Raw genomic sequence first — 12,477 nt, 5'->3', positions numbered from 1 at the left:
CATAACAGTGTCCGTCATCCACAGATCCCCCCCATAACAGTGTCCGTCATCCACAGATCCCCCCCATAACAGTGTCCGTCATCCACAGAGCACCATTAGTTCCAAACACACAGCACACCTTTTGGTTAAAAATATTTTTTTTCTTATTTTCCTCCCCAAAAACCTAGGTGCGTCTTATACGGCGAAAAATACAGTAAATCACCCACCTGTAATCTCCCCTGTGCTGCTAGAAGATGCTCCGAGCTGCCGTAGACTTCTGTCTTCATTAAAGTGCAAAAACTGGCCCTAATTACCCTGCCTTTGCCATGTCCCATTTTTGGAAAGTTGCGGAGGATGCGTGGAAATTCCACTTGCAACTAAAATGTTGTCGCAAACATGAGGTGGTGTAGGACGAATGATGAGTTCCTCTCTTTTTTACTTAACCAAGCTGATCCCCTCACTCTATTTTTCTTCAGGAAAAAAAAAAAAAAAGTCCCCCAGCTACTGGCCAACAGGCTTGATATGCAGTGTCACTTTTATAGTACATTAAGAACTTTGTCAAATATCTTCAAAGAGAAAGTGTATTCGGTGGCTTTCACACATTTGGTATTTGTAAGCCAAAGAGTGATCCCTACAGAGGAAAAGTGTAATGGAAAGATTTGCTATTTATTTATTTTTTTTCTCTGTAGGTTCCACTCCTGGTTCTGGCTTACAAATACTAACTGTGCCTAATTTAAGATTTAGAAATAGAGGGGGTCTTAATAAAGCCCCTGCACAGGCGGTGGATTGCCGAAGTTATGAAGAGGCGCTGGCTATCTCCTCTTATTATCTACAGTATTAATCATAGAAATTTTCTCTAAAATGCTAAATGTTCATTTAATTTTCTTTACTTAAATGGCATTGTTTCCAGAGTAGCTACTATTTAGAATTCATAGAGCAGCATTTCCTTTCAGATGTGCGGAAGAATAGATCTGGGCTTTGTGATAAGTAGCAGTGCTGCAATGTTATCCTTCTGCATGCTGGCAAGCCGTGTATACTATATGCTGGGGACCCCTGTGATTTCCAGATAAAAAGGCAAAATCAAATGTGTGCACGCTCATAGTGATGATAAAATGAGATGCTAGTGAGCGCCATAATGTGATGCCCCATGTCTGCCAATGTATATCTGAAACCACGACACCTATAGTCAAGCATGGTAATTGCAGCCTTTCACAATTTCATGCGAACATTATATATATATTTTTTTTTTTTTGAAATATACAGAAAAAATACCTAAAGACTTTGAACATCTTTGGGGACAATAGGGGTCATTTATTATACTGAAATAAATATTAGGTGTATTTCAGGCGCAGATGGCAGTGCAACGGTTAGTTGCGCCGCTATTTGCGACCTCATCCTATTCATGCCAGGCCTAAAATTGTGGGCGGGGACCGGTCTCATTTACCATTTTCTACACTTGTTTTAGGCATAGAAAATGGTCTAAAAGGAAGCTGCCTTACATTTAGAACTGGCACTGGATTCGCCGAAGTTATGGAGAGAACGGCGCCTCTTCATAACTTCGGCGGATCCTCCGCCAGCAATGGGGCTTTATTAAGACTGACACCTAAAAATTCTAATTCAAACTGATAAGAATATGGTGTATGGCGTTTAGGAGCTGTCAGGAATTTAGAGATAAGGGCTACACATCAAGCCATCAGAACAGAAACCTGATGGGTTTAATGTGAAAGTCTGCAGATTGACGGAAACTTAAAGGGGTTGTCTCACTTCAGCAAATTACATTTATCATGTAGATAAAGTTAATACAAGGCCTCCTTTGAGGGCTAGTTTCATTTTTCCATCACATTATACACTGCTCAAATCTAGGGATTGCAACCACCCTGCAATCCACCAGTGGTGGCCATGCTTGTGCATTATAGGAAAGAGCACTGACTTATGTGCACTCCTGCGATCCTGGCTACCAGAGAGGCCGGCACTTTTTCCTATAGTGTGCAAGCACAGCCACCACTGATGGATTGCAGGGTGGTCATAACCCCTGGAAACTAGTTGTGTATAATAAGATGATAAAAAGAATCAAGCCAGCAGAGGAGGCAATATGGTCAGCCTTCTAATATGCAGTCCACTGCCTGTTGTCGGACAAGGTCCTTCTATTGTAACAGAGGACGACTTGCAGGAAATGGGGGAGTATCAGAGCTAGCTGAACTCCTGAGACTGGTAGAAGCTCTGCATTTACACTGCTTTTGAAGATTATAGGAGCCTCCTGTGTATCTGTAAGTCTGACCTCTTGTTGTGGGGAGGCGGAAATCTGTGGATGACACACTGTTGTGGGGAGGCGGAAATCTGTGGATGACACACTGTTGTGGGGAGGCGGAAATCTGTGGATGACACACTGTTGTGGGGAGCCGGGGAGTAGGGCAAGTATAATGTATATGAGGTGCCTGGGCATTGGTCGGGGTCATTATAGGTTGGATAACTCCTTTTTAAATGCACACACTTGTGTAGGGCTGCAGCTAACGATTATTTGAATAATCGATTAGTTGTCGATAATTTCATTGATTAATCGGGAAAAAACACCAAAATGTCAAAAAAAAAAAGGGGTTTATATGATTTTACTTGGAAAAATTATGTTCAAAGGCCATATTAAAACTAATTTAGGAGTTACATAATTATTAAAATTTTGCTTTACAATGTAAAAAAGACAAGTTATGGGGGATCTGTGAATGACACACTGTTATGGGGGGATCTGTGGATGACACACTGTTGGGGGGGAGGATCTGTGGATGACACACTGTTGGGGGGAGGATCTGTGGATGACACACTGTTGAGGGGGAGGATCTGTGGATGACACACTGTCGTGGGGAGGCGGAAATCTGTGGATGACACACTGTCGTGGGGAGGCGGAAATCTGTGGATGACACACTGTCGTGGGGAGGCGGAAATCTGTGGATGACACACTGGCGTGGGGAGGCGGAAATCTGTGGATGACACACTGGCGTGGGGAGGCGGAAATCTGTGGATGACACACTGGCGTGGGGAGGCGGAAATCTGTGGATGACACACTGGCGTGGGGAGGCGGAAATCTGTGGATGACACACTGGCGTGGGGAGGCGGAAATCTGTGGATGACACACTGGCGTGGGGAGGCGGAAATCTGTGGATGACACACTGGCGTGGGGAGGCGGAAATCTGTGGATGACACTATATAGCATCGTATGCTATATGTGTCATCCACAGATCTCCCAATACAGCGGCCACATCAGTATTCAGACTATTACTTAACTGGCAGTAACTTTTACTTGAACTTTAAATCAGCTCTATGAATTTTATTACCTTACAAATACAATGAAGCTCCAGTAACAGACAGAGCAGGCGCCTGCTCCGCCCACTTTATGAATGAAGCAGGAGGAGCAGGCGCGTCACGTGAGTAAGTGACATAACGCCGCCGCCTGCTTTGCCTGTTACATTGTAAGTTAGTAAAGATGCGCTGATTTAAAGTTCAAGTAAAAGTTACTGCTGGTTAAGGACCCTGACCGCCCGCTCCTGCCCCGCATAGCAACGAATTGGCCGATTATTCGATAACTGGATTCATTGACAACGAATCCCGTTATCGAATATGATCGATAACTTTGATTAATCGTTGCAGCCTACACTTGTGTATACAAGAACATGGAACGAAGATAACTTGTATTTGTTTTGTAGCAATGCAAGGAGTGTTTTTACAGCAAACCGTTCCTTTCATATGCAGCCCTAATAGGTCAGCGGGAATTGTGTATTGTATTTTCACTAGTGCTAATGGACTACATTGAGATTGTGTTGGAGTAATTGAACTATGTGAGAACGACAGACATAAGGGCAGATGTACTAATCCTAATGTTAAGGCAGCGTAAACTTAGACAGCATAAGATGCCCCAGGTTTATCACAGTGGTTCATGCAAGAGGGATGTTTAGACACTTTAACTTTAGACCACCTATTGGTTTCATTACTTTGTACCTAAATGGTGAAATATTGATGCACATTAGTCACTTCATCTCACCACACAAGGGTGCATACGGGGGTGTAAAACGCATAAGAAAGCCATCACAAAGCATATACTGTATCTAAAAGAACAAACACAGCGGCAACATGGTGCATCACATGGAACCAACACAAAAGGAATTTTCATCGGCCGTGCGGCATTAGGCGGGACAAATGCAAGGGATGCAGAATAGATAAAGTTGAAGAATTTATTAATAATCTTGAATATAAAACGTTACACATTTTGATGTAGACATCATATCATCAGGCCATAAAAATAAGCGCTGACCGCTTTCACATTGGCAGGTCAGATCTCCATTGAAAAGGTACCCCTAACAGGAAGCAAATTTCTCCCTAAAAAAAAATAATAATCTTTAGTCATCAGTATTTGATGGGTGCGGGTCTGATACCAAGGACCCCTGCCGATAAGCTATTTGAGAAGGCTATTTGCATTGGCCATATGTCATGCTCCTCAGTCACATGGAATGGGGCTGAGCGTGATACCAAGCTGCTGTACAATGTACTGGGCTGTTCTGGGGAAGGCATCGGTGCTAGACAGCGTTCTCAAAAAGCTGATTGGCAGGGGTCCCAGGTTTTGGACCTTAGCCGATCAGATACTGATCAGCAGAGGATCGGTCATCAGTTAAATAATCTCAGAAAACCCCTTTAAGCTCCCTAAGTTGTAGGCTACCCAGCTTCTCATCCAAAGGAATGTGTGCTGTCCTAACCTTGGGAATGTGTTGGGTACAGTGGCAGGAACCTGTTCAATAGGTTGTACTATGATATTGGTGTATGCAGCGCTGGCTTTTTTGTGTGTTTTATATTGCAAAGCATGTGCTGCAGTTATTTTTTTGGGCACAAATTAATACAGAATTCTGCTGCATTTACCTTAGTAAATCTCCCCTATAATATTCCAACTTCTGAGCACGTACATGCATACACTATATACAATCTATGGTCTGTACGGGCTGCAGCTTTGGCAGTAAAGATAGTGTCTAAGCTTCTTATTGTGGAAGCCAATCATTTTCTGTCGGTATTGTTATGTTATGATTTTCTCCTATAGGACTGAAGGCACTTACATATGTTATCCAGCAAGACCCTAACCTGGCTCTTCAGCACCAGATGACAATAATTGAGTGCTTAGACCACCCTGATCCCATCATTAAAAGAGAGGTTTGTTGATAATAACACATGTACTAAAGGAGTACTCCGCTTCTAGCAAATAAGGTGTTTTTTTTGTTTTGTTTCTTTTACATATTTTTATATTGATAATCTGTAACAAATCTCCCATGTATGCACATGGCCTTATGGTGGAGTTGGGAGATCATTGATTGGACAGTGTCTGACTGTCAGAAGGGGAACAACAAGTCGTCATGCTTTACAGGAAGAATAACAGAGGAACTCACCACAGAGTTCTAAGAAAAACATGTCAGGAGTGAAGACTGCTTTCTTTGTAAATCTCATTTCTCATTTTGAGAAATTTTTTTAAATGCTGCATGTGATTTTGTATTTTTTATAGACGCTGGAGCTTCTGTATCGGATCACTAATGAGCAGAACGTTACCGTTATTGTACAGAAAATGCTAGAATATTTAAAGCAAAGTAAAGATGAATATACAGTAATTGCACTGGTTGGAAAAGTAGCAGACTTGGCGGAAAAATATCCTTTTTGCGTAATAAATCATCTATTAAGAATAAATTTGTTGTGACTAAACTGTACCAAATTAGCAATTTTATTATTAAAGGTGTTCTCTGGGATTTACATATTGATGTCCTATCCTCAGCAAAGGTCATCAGTATGAGATTGGTGGGGGTCCTGCGCATATGTTTGCATCCGAAGGTGCCGGGGAGCGAGGTAAGTACAAACTGTGTGTGGGCCCTGGCATATGGGGGGGGGGGGGGGGGGGCACTATAGGTCTTTGATAAACCTTTAAATGAAGTGGACGGTCAAGGTCGTTAACTTTGGGGTGTAGCGATCCGCTCTCGTACATGCACTGGGCGGGAAGGAGTTAAGCAGTCAGAGAGGTCTTACATTGCAGGGCCACCCTGGCTGCCGACTTTAAGATGCAGGCAATATTTTTTTTCTTCCTAAAAAAAATGCTTTTTATAGTAAAAAAAAAAAAAATATCTATATTTTTTATTGTTATATATAGTGTGCTGCACACCTCCCCCCCCCCCCCCCCCCCCCCCTCGATGGTTTTAAGCTGTAAAACCAGCATCTAGCCATCTGTTTCACTGTTGGCGCTCCCAAAAACCTCATCCTCAGCAACCATCTTTTATGACCTTTGTCTAAATGGCTCCTTAAAATTAAGGGATATAAATACCTTTTGTGCTGATCTTCTTTTTCTTCATTTGCTTTCTAATTTCAAAATGAAGCAACTTGCTAAATAGTCTTTATCAAACATTACCTACTGTTTTCCTTCTGCAGAGTGTTGTAACTCCTTCAGTTAGCAGTTGGGGCTGTTGAATCCATCAGAGCTCGGCTCCTTTTTCTGGACACTTTGCTCTCTTTCCCCTTCTCTTAGAGATGGCAGCAAGGAGGGGGAGGAGGTTGTGCACAGCAGAAGGTGGAGAGGGCCAAAGCATCCAAAGAGGGTGGTTCACACTGGTTGTAGATATGGAGGAATCCACATACAGGGCAGTCTAGAGGGGAAGAATCCCATAGGTTGTGTATACATTTTAAAGAGAAAGCAGAGCATGCATGGCAAACTCTGAAGCGGGATAACATTTTCCTCAGCATCAGTGTCTGTCAGTAAATGTGAGATCCCTTCTTGGCTGTAAAAAAGGAAGTCCAGGAATGTAGTGAAGACAACATCATCCTGGACACACCGATTTAGCATATATTATTAGGTGGGACTCTTCCACATAAGAGAAGTCTAAAATTGGACCAGGTAAAATATCAGGAGGTCTAAAATTTGATGAAGTAATGCAGCCTAAGGGTCCATTCACACGTCCGTTGTTTCTTTCCTGATCTGTTCCGTTTTTTGCGGAACAGATCTGGACCCATTTATTTTCAATGGGTCCTGAAAAAAAATCAGACATTGTGCTGTCCGATTTTTTTCAGGACCCATTGAAAATGAATGTGTCCAGATCTGGTCCAGATCTGTTCTGCAAAAAAACGGAACAGATCAGGAAAGAAACAACGGACGTGTGAATGGACCCTTAAGGTGCAACTTTTGGTTTTTACTCAAAGTAACCTCTAGTGTATATAATATTTTCTGGTGTCAAAGGTGTCCATAGCCTTTAACTGTGGGCTGTATTCAGCACCATCGTCTTTATGTTTGTGGCTCCGAGTCAGTTTTGTTTTAAATGATAAAATGATTTTCCTTGACAATATTATTACGTATTCACCAAACAATCAGTGGTTTGTGGAGACAATGAATGTAGTGTTTTCCATTGGTGGAGATTTGGTGCATCCAGATATTCCTAACAACTTCCTACGACTTCTGGCTGATGGTAAGCACCTTTCATATGCCATTGAGGAGGATGTCCGGCCTCTTTCATGGAATGAATTATTTACCATCAGGTCTGGCATCCAATATATTTTTACCTTGCATACATAATATATTCGTAAGAACGCTCGTTCTTCATCATTGCCCTGATCAGTCGGCAAATGACAGCTGAAAAAACGCTCAACTGATTGCCTGCTTGTCGACAGTGTGAAAACTGTATGTCATTCCTCCCCAAACAGTTTGCACTGGACAGTGTAAAGACCCTTTATACCAGCACCAATCAACTTGTTATATTGTTGATTAGTCCTTTTCTTTGTGTGAAAAAAAAAAGCGTTTTGTGGGTTTTCAGTCTGGACAATGCTCATTTTGTTGTGCATTTCATTATTTCTATAAAGCAGGGGGAACGTCTCCATGAATCTATGGCACAAGCCACACCAAAGTCCACATGTAATATATGCAGATTTTATGATGTATTCACCACATGCTATTTCTGGTTGTATCCTTACAGTGCAGGAAATAATGAATGTTAATTTGGGCTGTACAGGTGGCAGCATGATGGGCAAGGTATCTGGCCTCTATGGAGCTGCTTTCAGTCATGTGTATTGTGGGCCTCAGTGTGATCATGGTGTAGTTGTACATTGACGATTGTGTGTGCTGCAATCCAATTTTAAGAGCCACCCATATTTACTTGTTAGTAAATTTTCATTAAATGGGTTGTCCAGCTTTCTAAACCTTTTGGCTAACCCCCACCCAAACCGGTAACATGGTGCTTGGGGGGGCACCTCACCACTATGGCCAGTCATTGGCTGCAGTGGCACACTTGACCCTTGTCCACCGGAAGTGTACATGTGGGGACTGGAGAAGCTGGAACCAAGTGTCAGGGAACAGGTAAGTATGCTGCTGTCCATAAGCCCAGCTGGGTGGTCTCGGGGGAGGGGTGGGGGAGAGTCAGCCAAAAAAGCATAGCAAGTTGGACAACCCTTCTAAAGATGTTACCACTGGGACCCCCACTGATCACAAGAATATGGGCCCATATCCATTGGAGCCCCCTAATTGCGGCGGATCACGGCGTGCAGTAATAGAGGCCAGGTATGGGATATGGCCGGCACATGCAGGCTACGTTTGTGTTCAGGCATATTAACTATATTCATTGGCGCAGTGGCCACAGCCTCTCCCTTCTACTCACCCTCTTTGAAGTATTATATTAATTGTGCCCCCCCTTCCCCATAGCAGGGCTCCGATCGGTTACCATTGCAGCCAGGACGCTACTGAAGCCCTGGCTGCCATGGTCAGCTCACTGCTGTTGTGTGTACTATACACAGGGCAGCAGGGAGAGTGCGAGGTCCTATTCACCCTGATAGAGCTCTATTAGGGTGAATAGGACAAGGGTTCTAGCCCCTAAGGAGGCTAATAGTTATTAAATAAAAATCTAGAATATATTGCAATATATATCGCACATGCTTAAAATGATATCGCAATATAGATTTCAGGCCATATCGCCCACCCCCTACATCCATGTTTGTGCTCGGGCAGCCCCTTCTATGTGTAATTCATTAGAGCCTATGCTGCCTTCGGCATGGAGGCTGTTAATAAGCAGAATATTTAGTGCTTTGCTGGCTGAGACCTGCTTTCCAGTCCCCTCCTTTGTCTTCTTGTATCCGTGTATTTGTCCCTGGAGCCTCCGGCAGCATTTCTGCTATCTTGCTAAATTCTAGCAGCTGGAGGCGGAAGGTTTCCCGGGGATCTTTGTGCCTGCGCACCATTTCTGCATCATTTCCCAAGACTGACAGTCTTGCAGTTTGTAAGTTTATTTCGGATCTCTTTGTGCAGCTTGTGCTCTCTGTGGTTAACATCTCATTTTTCATCTCTCCAGGATCTGGTGATGAAAAGGAAGATGGACAGCTGAGGCTGTATGCGGTGCAGTCTTATCTCGCCTTGCTGGAAATGGAGAATGCGCCTTATCCCCAGCGCTTCCTACAGGTTATCAGCTGGGTGAGGAAGATATTAGCGGAAAGCCTGCCTTTGTGCTTGGATACATGAAGTAGACATTAGCATTTTCGCTTCTGAGCTGCCATGTAAATTGGCTGTTTCACACTGGCTAACTTCTAATTATACTCTCTGCTTGCTAGCCGGGGATTTTAGAATAAGTCCAGCAATATTTAACATTTCCCAAATTGCACAAGTTTAAATCTCCTTACGGGAAATATTTGGAAAGAAGTTGACTTTAATTAGTTGTGGATTTCATTAAAATAATACTGCTTTGGTTCTAGTTCTGCAGGGCAGTTACACATTGTTCATATCTGCGTGGCAGGACTTTTAAAGGGGACCTGACAGGTTGTACATGCAGCTTTAATATAGAAAGGGGGAGCTCATCAAACTTACTAGGAAAGGATTCAGTATCATATGTTTTTTATTCATTCTTTTTGAGTGTAGAAGTCCAGTGGGCGGTTCTGGGATTGGCAGCCTTCCCAGCATGACAGATATGTCGGTCACTGAGTAGGACCACCCACTGGACTCCTAAACGCATATAGCAAGGATTGACATAAATACCAGTAATACCGGAACATTGCTAGCTAACTGTATACCAATAGGGCTGCATTCCAAATGGACAGGTTCCTTTTAAATAGTACTCACTACTAGTGTTGAGCAAACTTGTGTTTTAAGTTCGGCGTCTAAAGTTCGGGTTCGAGTTATTGAAGAATCGCGTTATGGATTCTAAATTCCGTTATGGTCTTTCGTAGCGGAATCCATAACGCGATTCTTCGAGAACCCAAACCCGAACTTTAGATGCCGAACTTAAAACACAAGTTCGCTTAACACTAGTCACTACTAAAGCTGACCATACATATTAGAGGAATGTTGGATGAACCTGCTGGTCTTGGCAGGACCAGCCAACCATCAGATGTGTATGGGGACCTTCTGACTCTTCACCAACAGTAGCTGTTGGGGTGATCTCAACATGCTTGATCCATCTGTTCTTGAGAGATAAGCCTCTGCCAGAGGTGTCTGATAGCGGCCTTCTCCGCCCTCGAGCATGCCATTATCGGGCATTCGGCGATCAGTTGCAGATCCATCAGTTCCAGGGCTCCTCTTCTGCCATCCAAGATGGCCGTACCTATACTCAGATTGCCTGATGTATACTGTGCTTTTGGTAGCACAAGCCATTCATGAGATCATTAAAAGGCCTGTACTATAATCTGGAGCTACATTTGCAGTTCTTCTGATGTTTTTGCCCACAGTGGTAAGTCTTACAGGAATAGGATTTTTTTTTAATACTTACCGGGCAAGCGCTGCACTCCCGGTGTAATTCTGTAGTGGATCACATGCCATATATTGGGCATGTAATGCCTTTCAACCCACAATCATTTGCAGTACTTTTAGCCAGAAGTACACAGCTCAGTCCGTTTCGTAGTGATGGAGCTGGTCACTGATTTGAATGGGAGCACCGCTGTTTCATAGGGTCTTGTCCACACACATGGATTTCTCTAAAATACAAGTAGATAAATAGAAAGGCGGCACTCACCGCTGTGGTAAAAGAACTTCTGTATTTCTTCCAACTGGATACAATAAAAATAGGACTGGGATGGACAGTTGCCTCTACACAGAACGCAAAGTGGTGACAGCGGTTTTGCGCTTACGCGGCTCTTTAGGCCACATACCTCATCGTGCACCTTTTAAGCGTCACTCCATCCAGTTGCCATAGCAACCTCTGACACTATTATACTTATTAAAACAAAGTAACACAAATGACACCTAGCATCAAAACTTATACACGTTATTGGCATTCTATAAATACGCTCCGATATTTCCTTTCATTTAGACCTAGAGGGCCCGTAGCTGCGGTCCGGACGATCCATCTAGCCTCCTTTTGTAGGAGTAGGCGGTGAACGAGTTCAATACCTGCAAAGCTCAAGCAACTTAGATTCCCTCCGTGGACATCGCATACGTGAGTGATCAGTCTGGGGCAACCTTTTCCTCTTCTTACAGAATGAATATGCTCCCTAAACCTTTCATACAGAGGTCTGATTGTTTTACCTATAGAAAAAGCGCCACAAAATCAAATAGACCGTTGGTAACGTTTAAGAGGTGCCACACACTTAGGGACAAACTTCGCTATAGGGAGGATAGAAGTGTTGGTTAACAGATAAACGACCTATAAGGAATTACAAATGCGGAAACTGTTCGTTATTTGTAGATATAATTGTCAGAAAAAAATCTTAGTTTTTGGAGGGATACACCATAAAATAACTCCATTTATCACATGTAAAGGTAATTATGTGGTCTATTTGATTTTGTGGTGCTTTTTATATAGGTAAAACAATCCGACCTCTGTATGAAAGGTTTAGGGAGCATATTCATTCTGTAAGAACCGGAAAAGGTTGCCCCAGACTGAGCACTCACGTATACGATGTCCACAGAGGGGATCTAAGTTGCTTGAGCTTTGCAGGTATTGAACTCGTTCACCGCCTACTCCTACAAAAGGAGGTTAGATGGATCGTCTGGACCGCTGCTTCGGGCCCTCTAGGTCTAAATATATATAAGTTTTGATGCTAGGTGTCATTTGTGTTACTTTTGTTTTAATAAGTATAATAGCGTCAAAGGTTGCTATGGCAACTGGATGGAGTGCCGCTTAAAAGGTGCGCGTTTTGCACGATGAGGTATGTGGCCAGGAGAGTCGCGAAACGGCCGTTGCCACTTTGCGGCGTGTGTAAAGGCAATTGTCCGTCCCAGCCCTATTTTTATTGTATCCAGTTGGAAGAAATACAGAAGTTCTTTGGGAAGCTGAATGCATGTAGATCTTGCTTTCCACCAGTAGACTGGACATACATGGTTTACCTGTTATAAAGCCTTTGTACTGTGGTTGATGAAATATATCCTACTTTCCTGTCATGATATCGGCTTCATTAGCATACTAGTTAGTGGGAAAATCTTCATTCACCTTATGGGGACCAATCAAGTGTCCATTTGGCTTCTGTACATTGGTATACAGTGGTGAAGGCTGATACACATTGGTATACAGTGGTGAAGGCCGATAT

At 43.1% G+C, this 12,477-nt stretch overlaps 1 protein-coding gene across 3 annotated transcripts in view; it reads left to right on the top strand.

Annotated features, from left to right (window-relative positions):
- The window catches only part of AP4E1 (adaptor related protein complex 4 subunit epsilon 1), a 67,293-nt gene that overhangs the window by 24,771 nt on the left and 30,045 nt on the right, over window positions 1-12,477 (top strand). For all 3 annotated transcript variants that reach the window (XM_044279643.1, XM_044279642.1, XM_044279644.1), the window contains 4 exons: window positions 5,054-5,163; window positions 5,510-5,649; window positions 7,333-7,445; window positions 9,315-9,433. In XM_044279643.1, the coding sequence (XP_044135578.1) occupies window positions 5,054-5,163; window positions 5,510-5,649; window positions 7,333-7,445; window positions 9,315-9,433 (482 nt within the window). The remainder of the gene's footprint in view (window positions 1-5,053; window positions 5,164-5,509; window positions 5,650-7,332; window positions 7,446-9,314; window positions 9,434-12,477) is intronic.

The sequence above is a fragment of the Bufo gargarizans genome, chromosome 2 (assembly GCF_014858855.1).
Source record: "Bufo gargarizans isolate SCDJY-AF-19 chromosome 2, ASM1485885v1, whole genome shotgun sequence".
Lineage (NCBI taxonomy): Eukaryota > Metazoa > Chordata > Amphibia > Anura > Bufonidae > Bufo > Bufo gargarizans.
The sequence above is the reverse complement of the archived record's forward strand: the minus strand, read 5'-3'. Positions and strand labels throughout refer to the sequence as shown.